This window comes from Triticum aestivum, chromosome 2A, assembly GCF_018294505.1.
Source record: "Triticum aestivum cultivar Chinese Spring chromosome 2A, IWGSC CS RefSeq v2.1, whole genome shotgun sequence".
In the NCBI taxonomy this organism is placed as follows: domain Eukaryota; kingdom Viridiplantae; phylum Streptophyta; class Magnoliopsida; order Poales; family Poaceae; genus Triticum; species Triticum aestivum.
Window position 1 is genome coordinate 716,283,000 of NC_057797.1, and position 23,333 is coordinate 716,306,332.

A 23,333-nucleotide genomic window follows, 5' to 3' on the forward strand; every position below is an offset into this window, starting at 1 on the left:
AGTATTCAATGAGATGAAAGCACAAAGACTAATAGCAGCTAGGCAGTATAGATCAGGATGGAAGATAATACGAAGCCAAACAGAACAAGTAGTCACACAATGAAGACAAATAGATAATGCAAATAGGCAATGACTTCACAAGGACCAATCTGCAATTAAAGAGATGGGAAGAATGGAACTAGTGGCTCGTTGAAGACAATGATTTGTTGGACCAGTTCCAGTTGCTGTGACAACTGTACGTCTGGTTAGGGAGGCTGATATTCAACTCAAAAGACCGCGTCTTCACCTTATTCCCCTTGAGCTAAGGACAGTCGGTCCTCGCCCAATCACTTTGGTAAGTCTTCAAGGTAGACTTCCAAACCTTCAAAGACTTCGTTCACCGGCGATCCATAATGACTCTTGGATGCTCAGAATGCGACGCCTAACCGGCTGGAGGATTCACAATCCTCAAGTGTAATAAGTCTACAGATCACACAGACAGAAAGACTTTAGTGATGCCTAACACTCTTTGGCTCTGGGTGTTTAGGGCTTTGTCCTCGCAAGGAATTCTCTCTCAAAGGCTTCGAGGTGGGTTGCTCTCAAACGACAAAAGCCGTACACTAACTCTGAGCAGCCAACCGTTTATGGTTGTAGGGGGTGGTCTATTTATAGCCACTAGGCAACCCGACCTGATTTGTCCGAAATGACCCTGGGTCACTAAGAAACTGACACGTGTTCCAATGGTCAGATTTCAAACACACACGACAACTTTACTTGGGCTACAAGCAAAGCTGACTTATCCAGCTCTGGATAAGATTTGCTCTCATTGTCTTCGCTCGAAGACATAGGATTTTGGTTAAGCACACTTCAGTCATTCTGACTGGTTCACTTGGACCCCACTTAACAGTATGGTGGTTCCTATGACTCAACAAAGAAGAAAAAGAACGACAAAACAACTAAGTCTTTGCGCTCCATAGTCTTTACGCGATGTCTTTTCTTGTCATAGTCTTCAATGTGAATGTCTTCACATACCACCTTTGACTTCAATGTCTTCATACATTTTTAGGGGTCATCTCTGGTAGGAAAACTAAATCAATGAGGGACTTCTACCTGTGTTGTCCTGCAATTCTCACAAACACATTAGTCCCTCAACCAGGTTTGTCGTCAATACTCCAAAACCAACTAGGGGTGGCACTAGATGCACTTACAGATGATGTTGCGAAAAGAACTTCTGCAACATGGATTCTGAGATTGTTTCATCGGAGATCACAGGAAAACCTTTTCTGCATCGGCCACCAGCCAGCTCTCGATCTCGTTCTTGAGCTTAGACTGCAATGCCAACGTCCCCTTCACGAGGACGACGCACATTCTCTCAAGCACAAGCGCGTTGCCGAACAGCAGCCTGGCCATCATCCTCTGTGTCTCGTCGCCCATGTAGTGCACCATGTTGATCTCCTTCACTCGGTGCCGCAGACATGGCATCGAGAAGCTCGACTCGTCAAGAACCATGGCCTCCTCATCGGGAGCTACCGACGAACCATCCGCGTCATTCTCCTTCTCCACTGCGTCATCCTCATTATCTTCCAGGTCCATGCCCATGGTAACATCTTTCTTTTTCGTGTACACGACATGCTCCTCCATGTACAGCGACAGGACCTCCGGGTTCGGGGTCTGCTCCAGGATTCTACCCACCGAGACGACGGTGGCTTAATTCACGAGTGGGCCTTGCAACACGAGCCTCGTCAGGATTGAGAACAAAGGGAAACCTGAGAAGAACCTTCCCTCCAGTTTACGATGGTGCAGATGGAGGTGCTTGGCATCACTGATTTTTTGCATGAACACCCTAAACCCTGTAAACCCTGCATCCTCGGGGAGCACTTTGCAGAAGTCCACCGTGCACGAAGGGACTCCCGGCAAGCCGTGCAAGGACAAGAGCGGCTCAGTCGGTACCGTGCCGCAGTAGTCCAGCGACCTCAGCTCCGACGCGTCGATGTCGATAGACTTCATGTTGTGACAGCAGCAGAGGGCGAATCTCCGGAGGCGTTGGTCGAGCACGGATACTCGCTTCAGGCGGTGGACAGCTTCCAGCGTCAGGTCGACGAGGCGGGGGCAGTCGGAGATCAGCCGCTGGATGCTCCTCCCACCATCGCTGTGGGGAGCCGTGATGCTCAAGGTCTCGAGGAGCGGCAGGCTGGCGGCCGCCGGCAGCTTCAGCCGGCAATAGGCGACGCATAGCGTCCGTATTACCCGGCAGGTGAAGAGCCTTGTCGGGAGGACGCCGCCTCCTCAGCTTGGAGGACTCGTCCTCGTCGTCGGTGTTGTCGGTGCCGCTGTCCACGGCCTCGTCGTTGCAGATCGAGGCCATGGAGAAGCGCAGGTCGAGGTGGAGCTCCTGGTGGCCGTGCCGCAGCATGTAGATGAGCCATTGGTCGACATGCACGAAGTTCCAGTGGTGGCACTGGTCGAAGGCGAAGCGGAAGCTGCGCAGCGGCACGTGGTGGCCGACGGTCCGGTGGCGGCAGAGGAGCGCGGAGCAGACATCATCGAGGAGCGCCCCGCTGCAACTCTTCTTCTCCTCCGCCTCGTGGTAGAAGGTGACCCAGTCGTTGGCCCTGGTGCCCCAGCGCTCCTCGAAGGAGATGGCGTGGACGTTGCAGAAGACGCCGCGCCACCGCCGGGACAGCCCCGCGGCGCGGCCGGCCTCCTTGTTCGGGAGGAAGGAGAGGACGTGGCCCAGCAGGGTGTCCGGGAGGTCGCTCAGGCGATCTCTGCTCGCCGGCCTACCCATCATTTCCTTTTGCGGCGATGACGACGGCGAAGCCATGCCGATCCGATCCGATCCGGCAATCAAGCCATCGATCTCGGAAAGATGGCCGCCGTTTGCAAAGACTTTAGGGTTTATATAAGAGCATGTCTAGTAGAACCCTCAAACCCTTAAAGCAGTTTTAAGGGTTGAGAAGTGCCAGCTTTTGTCACTTTTTAGGGTTGAAAAACAGGGGCTAAGACTAAACCCTCAAACCCAACCCTTAAACTGCTTTAAGGGTTGAGTTTGAGGGTTCTATTCTTTGCCTCAACCCCAACCTTTAAATCTATCATTTGACATCTCACAATTTATGACTACAAGAACACAATCAACCTCAAACAAACTACCAAATGACAATCATTGATGCATGGTTTAATAGTTTGCATCACAAAATCATCATCTTCCCCCTCTCATCGGCACCATCACCAAAAAGTTGCACCTCGGCGCCATCTCCTAGACCACATTCGGGCTCCATCAAGCATCTCCATAGGCGCCGGCGGAGTCGTCCACACCGCCATCGCCACAACTACTCATCGGAGTGTCACCTCGAAAAGTAGAGGACGCACCACGGAACATCCTCTTCCTCTCCGCGATGTCCTCCTTGTAGTCCTTCCACCATTGCAATTGGACTTGATCCATGTCCTTCTTGGACATCATCATGTGCTCCTTCTCTTCCACCATGAGTTCCTTCCATACCTTTGCCTCTTTGAGCTTGATCATCCTCTCCTCCAAGTCGGCCTTGCGCTTTGCTTCTTCACACTTTGCTTCAACTTGTGCAAGCTTGACCTCTTTCTTCTTCTCTGTGATAAGAAGCTTCGTCTCCAATGTCTTCGTTGTCAATTCCTCTCTTGCCTTCATCATGTGCTCCATATTCTCCCTTAGGCTTGACGCCTCTCCTTCCATCTTCACCCTTAGCTTGCCCTTCTTGTTTCCCTCGGGCTTGCCCAAGTTCCTCTCCTCCTCATCTTCACTATCATCCATCCTAAGCATTGCCGACTTCTTGGGTGCGGTCTCTTGATCCCTCAACTTCCACTTGTCAAAGGTTTGAAGAATTGCCCAAGCATGCTTAAATGGGAATGGCTTGCCCTTGGAAGCGGCCATCTCCTTGTACCTCATGCCGGCAATTGTCTCCTATCAACCACACATAATCACATAAGAACCCACCAATAGCATAGTACACACACATAATCAAAATAGTGAAGAGATATGTACTCACATAGTCACTCTCCACGGTTCCACTAGGTGGTGCATCCCTCACTTGGTCCATGGCCGCACTCCAACGAGCACAAGCGGGCTTCATAAACTCCCACCGGCCTTGAAGCGACCGGTAAGTGCGAGAGATGAACCCACTATTCTTCAGCTTGATCCTACAATAGGTGTCCTCGATCCTTTGCCAATACCGTTTACCGGTTTGATCGGCGCCGGTGCTTCCCCACAGCTGCCCAAGCACGAACCAAGAGGATATCTTCCGCCTCGGTGTAGTTTGTCGACCGCGGTGTGGGCGGGAAGCGGTGGTGAATGCCTCCTCCACTATCTCGGCCACCTCCTCCTCGTCATCCCCGTCATCTTCCTCATCTTCCTCATCTTCCTCCAAGTCGTCACCAACCCTAAAGGGGTCTAGAGGCGGAGCTCCGAGGTCCACCTCCGCGTTTTGGAGGAGGTCCATGAACAAGGATGGGGTTGCCATTTCCTCGAACACCTCGTGCGCGGCGGGAGGAGGTTCGGCGACGGCGGCGGGCGGGGCCGCGGGCTTCTTCCGCGCCACGGGCTTCTTCCGCGGCTTGTTCACGGCCGGGGACGAGCTGGCGACCTTGGAGGCTGCCCCTCGCGACCCATGTGAGGTCGCCTTCGGCCGGCTCTTCTTGGGGGCGGGCGCGGCGGCGGGGGCGGGCGCCGGGGCGGGAGCCGGGGAGGCGGGAGGAGGCGGGGCGAGGCCCGCCCGCCGCCGCTTGGCCCCGACGTGGGTCGCCGCCACCACGTCGGCCACGGTCGGGGCGGGGCCCGAGTCGGGCGCGGCGGCAGGTGGGGCGGGCGCGGCGGCGGAGGCCTCCATGGCCGGCACCGGGCGAGACGGCGGGAGGAGGCAGTGGGAGGAGCCGGGGAGGCGGGATGAAACTTCCCTCCCGCGCGAAAAGAAAGAGGAGTGCGGGTTGGGGGGGGGAGTTTTTCCTCTCAACCCTCACTTCTACAGGTTGGGAAACAGTTTAAGGGTTAGACCTCTAAATTTTTTTACGGGTTTGAGGGTTTAGAGGTTCTAGTCTACGGCTTTTTTTCGACGAAAACTGTAAAAAAAAAAAGCAATTATTTTTAGGGGTTTGAGGGTTTGAGGGCTCTACTGGACTTGCTCTAAGTGGATCAAATCTCATGACGTGACCGACTAATCACGCACCGTTTTTTCGGGTTATATGTTTGTTGGCAGCCGACTAAAATCAGAACTGGATTTGCTGGCAACCGACTAATCACGCATGTTTTTCTTTAGCAAGAACATTCACAATACCGTTGAGATCAGTTCCAGAAGCATCAGCAGGGCGCAATTCTACGTCTGCCATGTACAAAAAGAATGATTGAAAGGGCAACAGATGCAGGGAAACACTAACTGGAAAAACATTGTTCCACCCAGAAGGCAGTTCCCTGAATCTTGGGATCCGATGATCGCCTCTCTGCCCCGACAGTGGGTGTTTTCTGCAATTCCCTCATGCTCCTAAAAGGCGAAGAACCCTGAAAGGAACAAGCATTTGAGTTAATTCTATAGCAACAGGATGTGAACATCCGCATTACATATCAGCAATCCACAGGACATAACTTTGACTTAAGCAATCATTTCTCGAAACAAAAAAGTTGGCTAAGCAATCCTGAAACTAGGGGAGTACACACATACCAGCCCAATCGTCTCCTGGAGAAGCAGTCATGGTCCAGAGACACTGCAAGAGCAAGAGCCACAGCCCTCTCGGGTAAATCCAGCGGGAGAAACACGCGAAGGTCGTTCTGGATCTGGAAGCACCAATGAAATTTGATCTTCAAATCAGCTTAACAATCAGGCAGAAGCTTTTAAACACTCATCAAGGAAGAACACTTACATCTTTAGCGAAACAAAAAACTTTATCGGTGCCTTTTCCAGCATCACCAAACCGAACTTCATACTGGGAAGCATTCGTGAAGTGCTGCATGCACTGAGCATGAAACCAAAGTTATGCTCATCAGTCCTTACTCACTAGTACTCGCAATCCATTCTTTCTACATTGATAATAGCTTAACAAACAGAAAAAATTAGCAAAAGATATGGGATGCAAAAATCTTGCGCTCAGTTTGTATCACAAGCACAAAGTGGACTCATCCTAAACCAAAATCGTATCATTCTCAAGTGGATGTGCATGTGACATATCCCCGCGCGCAGAAGCAGTGTCAAGCAATAACATCATAGCGCGTATATGCACGGGTCACATCACAGCATGGGGTATCCTCTAAATATCATAAATATTGTAAACTGCATACTAATATTTGGTTGTCCAGTCAAAAGGACATTACCTCCCAACCAACTCCCCTAACCTTGCGGTCAATTATGGCTACTAAATTATCATCCTCATCAAGCAGGGTAAAGGACCAGCTCCAAAATCCAGGATTCTCCACCACAGCAAACTGCCTATTCCTGATGAACAGAAATGTTGGCAAATTAAAATGTCAGTCAGTATAGCAAGACTAGCGCCTGCAAAAAAACCAAGAAAATTGACTAAATCAGAGTTAAGGGAAGAAGATCATGTTACCCTAAGTACAAGTCATAATTTCTACGCCAAAGATGCCAACGACTGTGGACTACACCTACCTCCTGGCCAAAGAGAAATCATAATCACAACCATTGCTGTATATCCATAACAATCAAGTAACAAATATCTCTGTACCTTGCCATCCACTTCTGCATAAATGGAGCTGTTGATCCACCTAAAAGGCCGGCGAACCTAAATCCAACAAAAAAAATTGAACTTAATCTAATGTATATTTTGCGTATTCACAATGGTACAAAGCAATGGGTTACTGAGATCTTACCGTGAATATCTCATTACCCTTGGCATCAGTAAATTCTGCAACGAATGGTCGCCTTGTCCAAAGTAGCTGAAACATCAGCAAAAAGTATCTGGTAGTCAATTATATTACAAGGCAGTCATTTACATCAAGAGAACAATGAATAAATAAATACGAAAGATAATAAAATACATCCCCACTCAGGAAAAGAAGAAGATAACAAAGACCTTTGCTTATGAGGTTTCATATTTTTCCTTGAGAAGGAATAGTACTAATTTCATGATTGTGTACAGTTATTTTTTTCGTGTTTGGATCACCAAAATATTTTAGTCGCCACTAGCTAGCAAGTGTCACAATCCTTCCACTTTCTCATGTTTGGCACAACTAGTTGCTTGCTCACTGTGAGTCTGTGATACATATAACATGTGACTTCACATTTGGGAGGTGCTAAAAACTAGTCGGTGATTTAACTCGCTAGTAGTACTAGTAGCATGCCAAAAGTTCCCTTGAGAAGAGGGAAGTGAGAACATATGCAAGAACTACATACATGGGCAGTTGTGGCCGAATTGCTCAACTCATGGTGACCATTTTTTATGGACTTCAGCGAAAAAAACTTGATCATGAGGTTTTCTAGTACTGGTGGGAGTAAGTTAGATTCTCTAACCTTTATGCCATACCACAGTTAGTACCACGTGGATGGAACACATCGTACATATCAAATTCTGCATGAGAACTAATATTTTTTCTATTGAGGAAACCTCCATTGAATCAAAACAGAAACAGAGTACAATAATATAGTCATTTCAAAGCATCCCAATAACTAGTCAATACGGTAACATACTTATTCCCCACCAACACCCCTGTCCAGCCAACAAAAAATAATGTAATGGTCCTCTAATGAAGAAAAAAGTTCAGTTATCTGTCGAACTGATGAAACATATGACCAGTACACATGATGCATGGTCCCATGATGATGATTTATATGGAGAAAAACAATGCAGGGAGTATAGGGACTACTCCAGTTAAATAGATTGTGTCATACAACAGAATACAGCAGTCAGCAGCATAACTAAAACTGAGAAGTCCAACTATTATGACACAACTTATTTGGTATTTGGAACAGTGCATTATATGTAAAAGATATCATGTGACCACCAAAATTTCTGATCTCAGAACAGAATCTTTAAAATCAGTATGATGCGGTACAAATATAGTTAGAACCAACTGAATGCACAAAAGTACCTGCCTAAGGATGACGTTGCTTTTCTCTCGAATTAAACCCACAGGCTGGCATTGGAAGAATAAACAAGCCAACCGTTACGGCCTAGAAAACGGAGCAAAAATAGTACAGGATAGTACATGAATGGAACCTCTGGTGCAGTCAGGAAAGAGAGACACTCACAGTTTTTCTCCGAGGAGTGCGTGGATCCTTTATGATGTATCTAGTCTCCTGAGGTTCAGATGACAATAGTGATAACTGAGTAAGTTGACTGAGAGAAGAAAAATACAGGGAGCACGACTTGGGGAATTCTCTTGGGCTATGCAGGTGAAGTGGGTTACAGATACATCACCTGCGCGTATGCAAACATGATACTTGCCCATTCTACTTTCCTGGTAATGATTAGTCTGGCCCTTGAGAGCAGAGGCTTCAGTTTGGCCTATAAATATGCACACAGAAAAGCAATCTCGATCATTCCAACAGCTATGTATGTACACATTGATATATTGAAACAGCTACATCACTACAGCAGGATGAAGCATCAACCATCAAGTAGACCTTTTAACTGAGTGGCCAGTATCCTACTATTATCCCCACCAAAATGGTGTACATTTCACACTCTGCCTTCAGCATTTTCCCCACCAAATGTTGTACATTTTACACTCTCTTCAGCATTTTCCCCACCAAAATCGTTGTGCAACACGGCCTTTACCACCATTTCCAAGCAAAGCTCACGATTCCTCGAGCTCATCAAGTACTCTCTTTGATAGACTAGTTTTAACAATTAGACAGCGTCAGACCAAACCGGGCATAGGAAGTTGCGGTGGGAAACTGAGAATCCGCTTGCCTGTACGCGCGCGGTGTCGAGGTCTTGATGCAGGCAGATCCCCGACGGCGCGTCCTCCTCGCCGGCCGTTCCCCCGCCGCTCTCCAGCGCTGCCACATTGGGGTCGACGAACGAGGGAGCGGCGTCGCCGGGCGAGACCTTGCCGTCGCCCTCGGCCGCGCGCCTCCCCGGCCTCTTCGCGGCGCCCCGCTGCTTCTTCGGCTCTCCGCGCCACAGCCCCCGCAGCCACGCCCACGACCACGGCTGGGGCGCCGCGGGCCTACGTCCGCGGCGGCCGCCGCCGGCGCTCGCGAACCCGCGGCTGGCGGTGGTCCTCGCCGAGACCCTCCCGGCCGCGGCCGCCGCCGCGTGGTTCCAGCTCATCGGAGAGGGAGGGGAGGTGGGGAGAAGCGCGGAGGTGCTTGGTCGAGCTCACCGGCGGGGCGGCGCCGCTGGGGAGGGGTTTTGCCGTTTTGGGCAGCAAAGGTGGTGCGGCGGCCCTCGTACGTGAGCAAAGTTGATGCATTTTGGGTGCTCCCCAAAATGTTGAGAACCCGCTCCGCTCTTTCGATTTTCCTGGACCCGCGCGCAAAATCGCGAAACCAACTCCGGCCGCACGGGTGGGCTTCTGGCCCAGTTTGGTACGAGATAATAAGTAGCACTCCCTCCGTGAGCGTCTACAGATCACTAAAGTAGTGATCTATCTCTCACAAAAAATCTAAAGTAGAGGTATTTTGGGGGGAAAATAAAAATACAATTTGTGGAAAAAATAAGGAAGCAGGATCCAGGAAAATCGAAATAATAAAATACAATTTGTGCGAAAAAATGTGGTTTTTTTTCACAAGAGAAATGACCATGCCTTTCGAAAACGAAAAAAAAACACGTTTGTTTTTCTTCCAGGGAGGCACGGTTTTACTTTCGTGAGGGCACGAGCACGACCATACCTCTCTGAAACAGAAAAAAAACACGTTTTTTTATTCTTCCACAAGAGACACGGTTTTGCTTCCGTGAGAGGCACGGTTTTGCTTCCGCGAGAGGCACGGCCGTGCCTCTCGGAAAAGAGAAAAATATGTTTGTTTTTTTTCTTCCGTGAGGGGCATGTTTTTCCTTCCGCTAGAGGCATGGATTTGCTTCCTCGAGAGTCACGGTCGTGCCTCTCGGAAACGGGGAAACACTATTTCTTTCCTTCCACGAGAGTCACAGGCTTACTTCTCATGAAGGTATGGATTTGCTTCTGCGAGAGGCACAATCATGCCTCTTCGAAAAGGAAAAAACACATGCTCTTGGTTCGGTTTCCGTCCATTTTTTCCTGTAAAAAAGTTCATCAAAATTTATCAATATGGGATCTAGTTTGAAGATCTCAACGCGAGGAACCTAACAGTGAAAACGATTCGAGATTTAGACACATGGTTTAAGAGATAAAACATTTTGAATAAATGAATCTACGAAAAAATGAAAAACTCTAAGGTTATGACAAGTGACTCACATACAATGCGCAACTTATCGCAATCTGATGAGGTGGGAGTGACCTTTGCAAGGAATACTTAAGGGTGTGGCTGGATCTCGGTCGTTTGAGACTTAAGCAAGTCTCGATCAAGTGACACAACATATGAAAGAAAGAAAGAAAAAAATTAAAGAAATTTTTGCACGGATCTCTATGTAATATCTCATGGATGTAGCATCGACTGAGACTTCATTATGTTTCAGTCGACTGAGATTTAGCAACCCCACTCCTTAATAGTGATTTCGAGTGGTCTAAGAGCATCTACAGCCGGCGCCCCAACCCCGTCTCAAACGTCCAGGCGGACGACCCGGTCAGTAATCGGCCACAAAAAGGCGACCCACACGGGCTTCTTAAACTGGCCTCAAATATCCGGGCTGATCGGCACCCCTCATATCCAGCTCAAATACGAAACTAATATGCATGGCGGACCCAACAACCCTATCTTTTCTGAAATTGCACCAAATCTATCCCGCTCGCCCTATCGGATTCATTTGCTCTCGTACTCCGGCGAGCTCGTCCCAGGCACGGCCTTCAAGAAGCGTCGTTCTGTAGGCACTGGTTCCACTGACGATGCTGCTCTAGATATTGCCGGCCTCCCTGGCATTGAAATACGAACTTGATCGCTGAGTGCATAAGAGCATTTCCAATAGATGGTCTAAATGTAAAAATATCGAACTTTTTGACCGTCTGGGGCAAAAAACACTACTCCAACAGACGGTCAATATGTAAAAAAAATTGAACCGCGGCCTCCCGGTGATGTAAAAATAAAAATTTCATAATGCAAATTTACATCAAGAGATACAAGTGATGTAAAAAAATCGCGGCCGCGGCCGCGAGCCAACGCCCAACCGCCAGTTCATTCACCTTCCACCTTGCGACCGCCCGCCCGTCCACCCCTCCCCCCCCCTCCCGCACGCCTTCCGCCGCCGCCATGGCCGAAGCCGACGACCCCGCCGCCTTCTCCGCCGCCACCGTCGTTGCCACCGCGGCGAACTCACCCTCTACCACCGCGTCCATGTCGTCGCCCCGGATTCACGCCACCCCGTTCGGCCTGTCGCCCCTGGGTCGGCGGTTCCTGCGAAGGCCTCGAAGGTACGAAAATGGGCGGCTAATCGCGGTCGGAACCCGGATGAAACTGCGGCGTGACCGACCAAAAACTCGAAGGCAGCCGCGGTTCACAACGGTGATGATGATGATGATCGTGCCATGGTTCACAACGTCGGTGGTGTTGATGATCCATATAAATGATATTCATGTGTATTTTAATTTGTAGGACAAAAAACTTTGACTGGGACGTTGCACTTTTGGTAGAGGGATTTCAAACTATGATGATGATGATGCACTTTTGTTATGATTTGAACTATGATGATGCTGCACTTTATTTCAAATTTGAAGTGATATTTGAACGCAAAACCATGGCTGTATAGTGGCTGAACAGCAGCCGCGTGGCCGCGGGCCAGTTTTGCATCTTTGTTTTGGACCATTTGTTGGAGTTTCTCTTATTTTTACATCTCCGTTTTGAACCATCTATTGAAGTTGAGCCTTTTTCGGAGATGTAAAAAGCATTTTTTGATGCTCCAAATTTGGACCATCACCTGTTTGGACCGCCAAAATTTGGGCCATCTATTAGAGATGCTCTAAGCATATAATCCAAACTCGGATGAATGAAATGCAAGAAGAGTTTTTTTAAGGGCAAGAAGAGTTATTAACAGTCTTTTTGTTATTGTTTACTCCCCCCTGTGTTCCAAGGAATAAGACATATTTTGTTTCTATAAGACAAGATTTTGACCAACAATTACTTTCTCAATATTTAACTTATGTGATGATAGTATCACTATCATAACAAAATATTTTTCAATATGAATCAAGTGACACAAATTTCATGTCATATAATCTTGGATTCATGCAGTGATGACACTGCATTTTTTTTCATTGTAAAGGAAACAACATTTAAAATACAACCCGTTCCCACCCCATCGCGCTCGCGCTGCCCCCAGGGGGGCGGCTCGGGCTAACCCTAGCCGCCGCCGCCCCCATCCACCCCGACCCACCCTCTCCCGCCGCCGCCGGAGGAAGCCGGCGAGCAAAGCTCGTCCGACGAACGGCGGTGGCGGGCTCGCCCTTCATCCTAGGGGCGGACTCGGGCTGCGCGCGACGACGACCCTGGGCTTCAGGCGCGGCGGCGGAGATAGGAAGCTGGAGCGGCGGCTCCAGGGCTTTTCGGCGGGGCTGCGCCTCCATGGTTGCCGGGGCACAGGGGCGGAGCCCATTGGGCTGACCCGTATGCACAGGAATACGGGTGAAAAAATTCCCTAGCAGTGCCTATTAGTTAAAAAGGCCGAGTGCATCAGGGTGGCCCAAGAGCTGTGCATCAGGGTCAGCCCGTTCCAGCCACTCCGACGCCTCCGGACTGGCCCAACGCAGCAGTACACGCACGCACGACGGTTCGCTTGCGCATCCACCATCTCCTCACGTAGTTTTTGTCTATGAAAAAAAAGAGAATCTCTTCACGTAGTTACGTACGCAAACCTAATCGATCCATCTTTTTTTTCACTAGAAAAAAACTAATCGATCCATCGATCGATTTGTGCATTACGCGTACGAACCCAGCCTACCATACTCCATACGCCCCCTGCGCGTCGCCGTCCCACACAGCCGCCGGAGGCGGCAGCGGCAGCGCGCCGGCCGCCGGCCTCCATGCAGCCTGGGTCCTCACACGGTGACGAAGCGACGCGCACGAGCAACGTTGCATGCCGTCCGGTGCTCGGTAATTTCGCATCCTTTTCAAATTCCAATCTTGAATGTTCGTCTGTGTGTCCGCCAAGATGATAAATTACAAAAGGCCACAATTGTGGTAGGGCCTTTGTCTTGCTTTTCCTAGTTTTGTTGAACTTCAACAATCATGTATAGACTTGTAGTGAATATAGTAAATCACTATGTTTTGGTAAAAGTGTGGAGTATTTTCTAGGGTTATAACTTCTAATTAGGTTATATTTTATTTGCCTATACAATTCTCCATGTCTCATTTATAATTTATATTTGTCAAATACAGATACTATGGACAAGTTTCTTCTCAAAAGAAATGCACCATCACAGCCAGAAGACATAAATTGGGAAGAGGAGATTCAGTATGATCAGGGCAATCGCCTCAATGATGAAAGTTTGAGTGATGATATTATTTGTTATGTGGAGAAGGAAGAAATGAAAAGGGCCACCAATGCTCAAGTGGTTGAGTATTTCATGGCCTGGAGGAATAGAAACAAGTGGTTGAGTATTTCATGGCCTGGAGGAATAGAAACATACTAAGGTAATTTTCAATTTTTAGCAATCTAAGTACTTTCATTTGGGCTACATTTCAAGTAGTTATATCCCTTGTTTTATCATTATAGTAAGCAATTTGATGGCTACATTTCGTTTTTACAAATCGCTTCTATTATATCCAATAATGTGTGTTAAACCTATAAAACACACATTTATTCAATACATCCACGCTTGAAAAAATTTATGCCTTGTTAAAGTGGTGCATCGGGTAAGATTTGCTCCAGCTCCGCCCCTGCCGGGGCAGCGTGGTGGTCAGCCATGGCGCGCGGTGGCGGCGAATCTAGGCGCACCCTGCCCAAATACGTCCTGCTGCGGGTGGTGGCGGCCCGTGGTGTCGGCGCTTGGCTGCGTGTCCAGGGTGGTTCTCCACTACAGCGAGTGGAGGTGGTCGTCGGTGCGGCGGGTGCGCCGGATCTGGGTGTGGCCAGATATGTGGTCGGCGTTGTCAGAGTCGGCTTGTACGGCTGCCGGTACGCACAGGCGGTGGGTTCTAGCGCAGATCTGGCCGCAGTCATCCGGCCCTAATCAGTGGGCTTCTCTCCTGCGGGTTCCTGACGGTGCCGGCGTGGTTGCCGGGACCCTGGCCGCGGGTGAAGCTGATGGAGGAGATCCAGATTGGAGGAAACCCCTTGGTCGGCCCCGACCGGCCGCGCCGACGACGACGCTCAAGGGCGCCGCTTTTCTTCTTGAAGACGTCGGTCTATGTTTGCTCCTTCATTTCCCCGCTCTCTGCCTCTCGGGTGAAAATCCTAACTCCGGTGGGCGGCGGCGGCGTCCTTGACGCCGTGACCTTACTGAAGGCACCGCCTTGAGGGTTGAGTGGTGGTGGGCAACTGTGTGGGTCCTTGACGGTTGCTGGTGATGGGCACTGCTTCGGGGGAAACCCTAGGATCTGGTTCTCCAGATCGGACGATGGCGGTATTGCGGTGTCGTTTCTCTCTTGGGAGCATCGTCTGTGGAGCAGCGCTAGAAGACACAGGCAGGAGGTGGAGCGGCTCCGTCTTGCATGAAGCTTCGGTGGAGTTGTCAAGTCATGCCTGGCCGACAGGTGCTACGCTGAGTCATGCCTGGTTGGCAGGTGCTACGCACGACAGATCTTCCAAAGTCTTCGCGTCTGGACGGACGAGCGCAAGGCGGTGATGCCGTTGTGCGCCGTGGTGGCGTCGATGGATGTCCGGACTGGCAAGGATGATGTGGAGCTATCTCCTGAAGATGGGTCAGTGGTCCGATAAAGATGGCGGCTTCTAAAACGTGTGCATGTGGTGTGCGCTTTAGGTCTGCTGCACCAGCTGTTAGTCCCGATACGTTATGTGGATGGATTGGCGACGACACTGGTTGTAGATAAGGAGAGTGAGAGCACTCCTCATTATCGAATTTGTAGATGTGAGTGATGGCTTCGGATGATTTGATGTATGTTCTTGTCAGACCATTGTGGAATAATTAATAAAGATGGCTGCATGCAACGATTGATGCAGAGCCCGGGGTTTCAACCTCCTTTTCTAAAAAAAAGGAAACAACATTAACAAGTGCTGACTGACAAGTTGCACATGCACTATTTTTCCATACGAGATCAATGCTATACTGCTATGTTGAATACAGTTTTTCGATAAAAGGAAAAAGATTGACTAACTCATCACATCAAGATAATACAGCCACGAGTACAAAACCCGCCTCTGCATAACAACATGCACACATACAATTACAAACAAGTGCATCAAACAAAGAGAAAACGAGTTTGTGAGGAGGAATGGCAAAAGGAGTTTGTGCAGTTATAACTCAGCAGTTTCTCTAACATTTATAATAATACCAAGGTATATGGGAAAAAGGATTCAACTTCTGGTAAGCAAAGGAATTGTATGCAATGTTGATGACGAAGTTGTGGTACCTAGTAAATGTCATGCCCGAGAGATGCACAGCTTCTTAAAACAGCACTACAAAGGAATGCAAGATGTTTTCTGTGTGATGTACTAAAATGCACGTTGTTCTGATGGCTCTAAACACCCGTCGTTCAGTTTTCATCCTGGCCAGCATAAGGTTTTGTTTTATCACCAAAGAAAACAAACTTCAGAGAGATCTTATCATGGGCTGTTACCTGTCTTGGCTTGGGGTCCTCGACTGAGCACGACGCCGTGCGCCGCTCGGGCGGGGTGAGTTTTCTCTTTTTCCCTTGCTCTGGAAGCATCATGGCTCCTAAAATCTGCTGCTCCCTCTGATCCATATTACTTGTTGCAGCTTTAATATAACTCTCCGATACTTTAGTACAACTTCAAAATTGTACTAAGCTGCGACAAGTAATATGGATCGGGGGGAGTATAAAATCTATTTTCGGTTATTATTAAGAACTTGAATAGAATACACAGCCATGGCCTTTTTTCTTTAGCTCAAGGTGGACTTTATATAAGCATAAAGGAAATCGGGAGGCGGCTTGTATGTATGACTGACAGATCATAGCAAACTGTGTCTTTAGAACCTTAAGACTCTATTTACTAGCTGATTGTAAATTTGGAATATATCCCTTTCTGTAGTTAACGATGATGAGAGAACTTTATCATGCCCATGCCCAGTGGATACCAAATCAATGGTCGCCAAATGATAGAGAGCAATCAGTCCACCGGATATAGCGTAGCATACCTTCTACTCCTCTCACGATGCGGCCGTGGCGGACAAGGCTCCTCTTTTGGGGGGGTTTCAATGTCCATCGGCAGCGGAAATGGGACCGGACGCGGCGTCGGCGGTGGACGAGGTTCCTCCTTTTTGGGTTGTTCGACCATCGGCGGTGGCGGTGGCGGAATCACTATGCTCCACCACGGCGGTCTCTCCTGCGTATAAATGGGTGGCGGCGGCAGTGGCGGCGGCGGTGGCGGACAAGGTTCCTGTTTTTTATTATCTGGGCCGTGTTGGCCGATCTGAAATGGGCCAACATGTTCTGCCAGAATCCACACGATGGTCGTGAGCTCACCGCCACGGCTGAGCTGCCTAGCATGGGATTCCCGGCTGCATCGGGTGCCCGCATACAGCAGCTTGTCCACCCACACGTTAAAGACGAGTTCCAGCAGTTCCGGCATCTCTGACTCATCGGCGCTGAGCAGCACCATGGCAATATTAGCTCCGTCAGAGACCAGACGAGTTTTATCATGCTCAAGACCCCACTCACTGTCTGCGTCCTTCTTGTCACGGAGGATTCTGGCAAGCTTCTCTTCTCTGCCGCTCACCGTCGAACCGGAACCTTGAATGGAACTGGTCCCAACCTCATCACGCCATACATCCTGCAAGGACTCCTTGGTTACTTCGTACAGGCTGCGGAGAACAAGGCCCGGTAGCATGTGACGGCGCACGGCAACGAGGAACATGAGGTACTCTGACAGCGCCTTGATCGCCTTGGCATGCTTTGTCTCTGCATACAACTTGCCATCATCACTCGTGAGGAAAACTTGCGTGGCGATGTGCCACACAAGGATGTCCTCCTGGAACTCACGGCCAAATGCCAGCCGGAATCTCCGCAGTTTCCTCCGACACATCTTGGCTGCCACCTGACCCCAGAATGTCGTAACGTCATTCATGGAATATGCAGCCTCCTCATCCTTGTCGACCTCATATGTTGATTTGAGTATCGTCCGTACACGTTCGAACACCAACCTCTTGACATCTTCTGAAAGCTTAAGACCTTCAGACTCAGAGTGCCGGTGTTCGTTCCAACCCTCTTCCAATCCAATTTTCTTGGCTGCTCTCCCGCACAGAGTTGTCGTGTCACAGGTACGGGTGCACTCGTGCAGCAGGCTGTACTGCCCAATGGTGCCCGACCACATTCTGTAGCTGCTCAGCGCCATGAGAAGGGCTAGCCGGCCACGGCGCAGAGACACGATGACACGGCGGAGGCGACGCCATATCCCAGACCCAGAGCACAAAACATTGTGGTGAAGCCAGCACCGTGGCCGAGCCTGCAGGAACATGTGCATCCAGGTAGACCCAACTGCCCCAAACAGCCATCTCACGTCCAGGATGAAGGTAGCTACCAGCAAGGTGTAGGTGATGACCAGATCTTCTCTCCTCTGGCCGTCTTTGCTGTAGAACAGAAACAGAACAAATGCCGTGACGGTGGCGATTGGCGAAAGAAAACGGATCAAGTAGCCGCCCCAGGTGTGGACCATGGCTGCCTTGGTGTAGAGGATGTCGTACATGAGAGAAAGCTCCATCTCCACCACCTTGCACATACTCTCCCACCCAAAAGAGAACATTTCTCTGCTTGCATCAAGGTCAGGTGAATCCATGTTGACAGAAGAATCAGTCATTGCACGCTGGCAGAACGGGAACATGTTGTGGGCAACCATCAGGGCTTGCTCATTGTCCAGCACAGTTCCCTTTCTGGAGCCCGAGACATCAGTGAATCTGCTTAGTTTCTTCTTCTTGTTTGAGCTCCGGATGTTGCCCAAGTTGCCTCGCCGTAGTGCGAACACCCTCTCCACATACTTGGCAACACCGACGGTGAGAATGATGATGGATGCCCGAAGCAAAGCTCTGTCGCCACCGCCAAGGTATATGTGCTTGTACACGACATAAATGGCTCCCCCGACCTGCACAAAGGCATTGAGTGCTTGCCGCCCTGACAGCACATTGTCCTCCAGGGAGTAGGCGCTAATGTTGTCCGGGCCGCCGAGATGCTGCAAGAGGAATGGCGCCCAGAACGCGACCAGCTGCGGCTGCTCCTGCAACCTGCTGCCGAAGGACAGGTTACCAAGGGCATACGCCGCGGCCCAGTTGGCCAGCTGGTACGCCAGCCACAGAAGGAGCATCCGCCCACCGGAGGCTGTACGCCGACGAATCCCAGCAAGGAGGATGAGAACAAGATGTGCAGCAAAGCTTGAAAGGACCGCTATCCGGATCATCCCCATCTGGTTCAGCCATCCTTCCATTTCTCCTGCACTGAAACCAAAATTAGATGATAATATCTCATAGGCAATTAAGCTCACACCGGTAATGGAAACAAAGAAAACAAATCTGTAGCTTCAACAGGACAAGAAGGCAGTCACCACATCCCCCGTCCCCCGTGCCGCTCCCGCGAGCGGCCCGGGTGGAACCCTAGATCGCCGCCGCCGCTCCCTTCCTTCGCCTTCCTTCTCCCTCGCCGCCGCCAGGGGACGCCGCCGGGCAAAGCCCGCGCGTGCGCCGGCGGCGGCGGGGCTCCCTCCCTCCTCGCGAGGCTCCTGGGCGGCGCGGGACGGCCGGCCCTCACGGCGGCGCTCGGCTCGGCGGCAGGTCGTGTCGCCGGCGGATCTGCGGGGCTCCCCTTTGGTGGCGCTGCGGCGATGGCGGCGGCGTGGTCTGCGCGGGGCGGCGAGGCGCGGGCTCTTCCTCCTCCCGATCTGATGGCGCCGCGGTGGCGCCGGCGCTCGGGCGTGCGGCGGGGTCCGCGAGGGTGGTCGGCGCGCGACGTCTCCCTCCCCGATCTGATGGCTCCACGGTGGCGCCAGTGCTCGGGCGGCGGTTGGCTTCGGCAAGCGGTGGCGGGCGCTGGGATCTCGGCGGCGCTCCGGCGTGTGCAGGCGGCGGCGGTCCCTGTGCGCGGTCGGCAGCTCCGTCTCTGACCCGGACGGGGCGGGGGATGGCGGCGGCCCGGCGTGGCCGGCGATCTGGATGCGGTGGTGCCGGTGGCTCGCTGATTGCCGGTACTCCAGGGTCTGCCTGGTGGTGCTGGTGGTGACGGCGGCCCGTGCACGAGAGTTGGATTCCTTCGAACTAATCTGGGTGAAAACTTGCCTTCGGCTTCTGCTAAGGCCGGCGGTGGTGGCGCTATCTGCGTCATTCCCTTCTTGAAGGCATCGCCGTGGAGAAGTTCAAGGCCACTCTCTGCTACCTCTGGGGGAAACCCTAGATCGGATGATCGGATGACGGCGGCGCTCTGGTGTCGTTCCTCCCTTGGGGGCGTCATTTTTGGAGGTACACACGTGATCGAGGGACCAGTGGACGGATTCTTTGATGGAGCGGTGCTTCATCCTACACACTGATGTCGCTGTGGGAGGATGGACTCGCGCAGGAGGACGACGTTGTCGGGCGTCGTGGTGGCGTCGATGGCAGAAAGACCTGGCACAGTACATGCAACAGTACAGCTCTGAAGATGGATTTGTGGCAGGTGGCTGCGGCGGCCTCATACCCGGCAGGCGTCCTGGTTGAGGAGTGCGCCGGACTGGTAGGTGCCCCATACCCGGCAGGCGTCCTGGTTGGGACCTCAGGTCTTAGATGTTTAGGTTTGGCTGCGATGTCTGTTTGGTATTAGGCCCAGACTATCTGCGCCCCTTCATCATTTGGATAGGTGTAGCGACAGATGTTGCTTAGACGGTGGCTTTAGTCTTGCTGTTGTATGGCTTTGTAAGGTTTTGTGATAATAATTAATAAAGTGGCCGTATGCATCGACCAGATGCAGAGGCCGGGGGTCATCCTCCTTTTCTAAAAAAAGCTCATACCGGTAATACTGTTGTGATGTTTCGTTAAGCATCATGGTCTAGTAAATTCTGCTAACCGAATTCCAGTTTATTTATTGTATCCTTCCCATGGCACTGATTGACTCACTCTAATTATGGACTCTCTGTTCATTTTTCATGTGACTACTTTCCAATCGGTGGGCTATTATGCATGAAGCAAACCGAATCTACGATTTTACTTTTGGTACGGGAGAACTCTTATGAGGAAGCAACACAATTTCATTCTGCGCGTGATAGCAAATTAATGGTGGTGCTGTACTAGTGTAAAATAAAAACAGGGGATGCAGCTTGTAAAACTAGTATGGCAGGACAGGACATGTCAACATCTTAACAAAATGGAAGTGATGCCCTAATGGTTATGCACATCGGTTGGCTGCTTAGCTACATCAAACATCACCAGAATTACCTCAATGTTAATTAAAATTTACTATTTCAGAAAAAGAAATCAATAAACTCTGCTCATCTCATCCTGACCAAACCAAGATTTAGCTTATCTTCTCCCTTCTCCAGGAACCCCCAATCACATATATCAAACTAAACCGAATCATTGGCAGCGCAGCAGGTGAAACAAGAAATTTTCGACGGCCAATTAAATCATCATCACAATGACCTTAATTTCTGTAAAAAAAAAACTCTTCCAAAAAAAACAATTAAATCTCTGCTCGTCTCATCCTGACCAACCAATATTTTGCTTATCCTCTCGCTTCTCCACGGATCCCCAATCACTTCTCATCCAAAAACCTAAACCAAATCACTGGTTGCGCAGCAGATTAGAACTAGAAATTCTCGACCGGCTGGTAAAATTAAGGGCTAAAAAGAAGGAGAAGAAGAAAAGATCCTCCTAGGCATAACACAGCCAGTCACGAGCTTGGAAGAATCAGGAACGCGATGGTGGGGAACAGAGATCAAGAACCCTAACCGGAGCCCATCAAATCAAAACTGCGATTTACTGAAGAAGAACGGACGCCACAGGCCGTAGTCTTGGATTTGGCGGTTACCTGTGCTGGCCTTTTGGACGGCGGGCGATCCTTCAGCTGCCTATCTCGTCCTCGTCTGTGGCCTGAGTAGCGCTGACATGACGCACTGACAGCAGTAGTCGTCCACGTCGCGTGATACTTTTTTGGGGGGGTTACCCCCCGCGTGGACGGAGAGGGATCCTCTGACATGCAAGAGGAAAGTCAGGGAGCTACAGTGGCCTCTTTGTGTAAAATATGGAAGGCAAGTTAGAGATCCGACACTGCCCAGGAATCACTGTAGATGCACAGATTACTGTGGACAATCACTGTACATAATCGTTGTGTTAAATTGCAGCTTATGAAAATCTAGAGAAGGGAAGTCAGGCTACTGTAGCTTCCCTGACTTCTCTTCCTAAGTCAGAGGATCTGAATCCCGCGTGGACTGGAGACAGGGAGAGTGGGGACGGAGGAGAGCGACACTCCATTTTAGAGCATGGCTAAGAGCATCTGCACCTGCGATGTGCAAATCTGTCCCCTCAAACATTCACGTTTAGGGATATAAGGGATACCAGTCAGTCCGGACGTTTGAGATCCGTTTAAAGCGTCCGGCTGAGTCGAAATTTCGTGACCAGGCGGCCCGTCCGGGCATTTGAGAAGGGTTTGGGGTGCCCGACTATAGATACTCTAACATCACAGCCAGCCAGCTCCTCACTACGGGCATGTTTGGTAGCCCGTATACATCTTAAATTAGACGAGTTAAGCCAAAAAACATGTTTGATTGTATACAGGGTGGGTTGGCTTGCATCGGCATGAACCTTAAAGCAGCCCAGAGCCTTGCTCGCTAGAAACCCTCAAATCGGCAGTTTCAACAAGCTAGACTAAGTGTAGCGCAAAAGGGATGCAACTTGGACATTAACTCCAACAAAACGCTATTAGGCGGGAGTGAAGAATATCTTCATATATTTGTCCGATACTAAAGACCTTGGTTTATTATGTCAGAATAATCAAGACATGGCCCTAGTTGGTTATACTAACGCTTGATGTCTTTTTGATCCCCATATGCCAGATCACAAATTGTGTTTGTATTTTTATACGGTGGAACTACTATTTCATGGAAGTCAATAAAACAGACTTTAGTAGCAACTTCCACTAACCACTCTGGAATAATTGCATTATATGAAGCCTCACAAGAGTGTGTATGACTTCATAGAGTGATTAACCATATTCAAACATCACACAGTATTGGTTCATTAGATTCATCAACCTATTATCTATGAGGATAATGGTGTATGTGTTTCTCAAATGCATATGGGGTATCTTTAAAGTAATATCACAAAATATATTGATCCAAAACTCTTCTTTCCTCATCAAATACAAAAAAATAGAGAACTTGATATTCTGCCAACAAAATCTTGTGGCAATCTTACAGATTTGTTCACTGAGTCTTTACCAATAGTTGTATTTTAAAAATGCAATCATGGCATTGGCATGAGACGACTACGAGATTTGCAAAGTTTAGGGGAATAAAACTCCTAGAACTAAACTTATTAATTATCATTTGATAATTAAAATTGTATTCTTTTCTTTATGAGTTTTCCAACGGATTTCTCATGTAGGCCTGAATGAGACAATTAATTATACTAACAATATATCAAATTCTTGTTGTTCTCCCAATATTTATTTTTTGGAATACATATGCAGTACAAGATCAAAGATTTTAAAGTTTTCAAGATTAAGAATTACTCCCTCCGTCCCATAATATAAGTGTTTTTTACACTATCATGGGACGTAGGGAGTATTAAGAAAATGCAAGACTTTCCAGCACTCAAGATATATAAAGATTCTCAAGACAATGAAGCTTAGAAACAACATTGTCCAAGGGGGAGTGTTAGGAGTCAATTAGCGTTAGATTTAGGGTAATTGGGCAGTCAACAGATTCTTTAGTATATCTCGTAACTAGGATCTTGCGTTCTCCCGATGTTGTGTATAGCGAACCGTTGTTGCGTCTCTTGTAAATGATGCCACTATTTGTAATCAATATTGTAAGCGCCTATTCAGGAATATAAATACCTAAATCAATCTGCAATGAAGACACCCGATTCACTTCAATCTTTCTCTATATCTCTTCACAAAGGCAAGGACTTGTGTGTCCTTAGAGTGGTGGATCAACCTCTCCAACCAAGATGTAGAACTGTCGCCAACAATTTTAATTTGGGTAAACAAATCATCATG

At 49.4% G+C, this 23,333-nt stretch overlaps 3 protein-coding genes across 4 annotated transcripts; all 3 read right to left on the reverse strand.

The window, feature by feature from the left end:
* Positions 1 to 5,233: 5,233 nt before the first annotated feature.
* LOC123186130 (phospholipid scramblase family protein C343.06c) lies at positions 5,234 to 8,484 on the reverse strand. Its single transcript, XM_044597919.1, has 10 exons — positions 8,371 to 8,484; positions 8,202 to 8,249; positions 8,042 to 8,086; positions 6,824 to 6,889; positions 6,679 to 6,735; positions 6,544 to 6,605; positions 6,308 to 6,428; positions 5,860 to 5,952; positions 5,661 to 5,773; positions 5,234 to 5,500 (listed from the first exon to the last, which is right to left on the reverse strand). The coding sequence occupies exons 1-10, from the start codon at positions 8,386 to 8,388 to the stop codon at positions 5,476 to 5,478; spliced, it is 648 nt and encodes a 215-aa protein (XP_044453854.1). The 5' UTR covers positions 8,389 to 8,484; the 3' UTR covers positions 5,234 to 5,475.
* A 279-nt stretch (positions 8,485 to 8,763) lies between these two features.
* LOC123186131 (uncharacterized) lies at positions 8,764 to 9,369 on the reverse strand. The gene has a single exon (XM_044597920.1). It carries the CDS (start codon positions 9,226 to 9,228, stop codon positions 8,803 to 8,805), a length of 426 nt encoding a protein of 141 aa, XP_044453855.1. The 5' UTR covers positions 9,229 to 9,369; the 3' UTR covers positions 8,764 to 8,802.
* Positions 9,370 to 15,059: 5,690 nt separating this feature from the next.
* LOC123190487 (uncharacterized) lies at positions 15,060 to 21,300 on the reverse strand. 2 transcript variants are annotated; one of them, XM_044603139.1, is made up of 2 exons: positions 21,144 to 21,300; positions 15,060 to 18,584 (listed from the first exon to the last, which is right to left on the reverse strand). In XM_044603139.1, exon 2 carries the CDS (start codon positions 18,577 to 18,579, stop codon positions 16,273 to 16,275), a length of 2,307 nt encoding a protein of 768 aa, XP_044459074.1. In that variant the 5' UTR covers positions 18,580 to 18,584; positions 21,144 to 21,300; the 3' UTR covers positions 15,060 to 16,272. The 2 variants fall into 2 exon arrangements, with proteins under 2 accessions (XP_044459074.1, XP_044459075.1); XM_044603140.1 differs by having other exon boundaries at positions 15,060 to 18,589.
* Between the last annotated feature and the right edge of the window lie 2,033 nt (positions 21,301 to 23,333).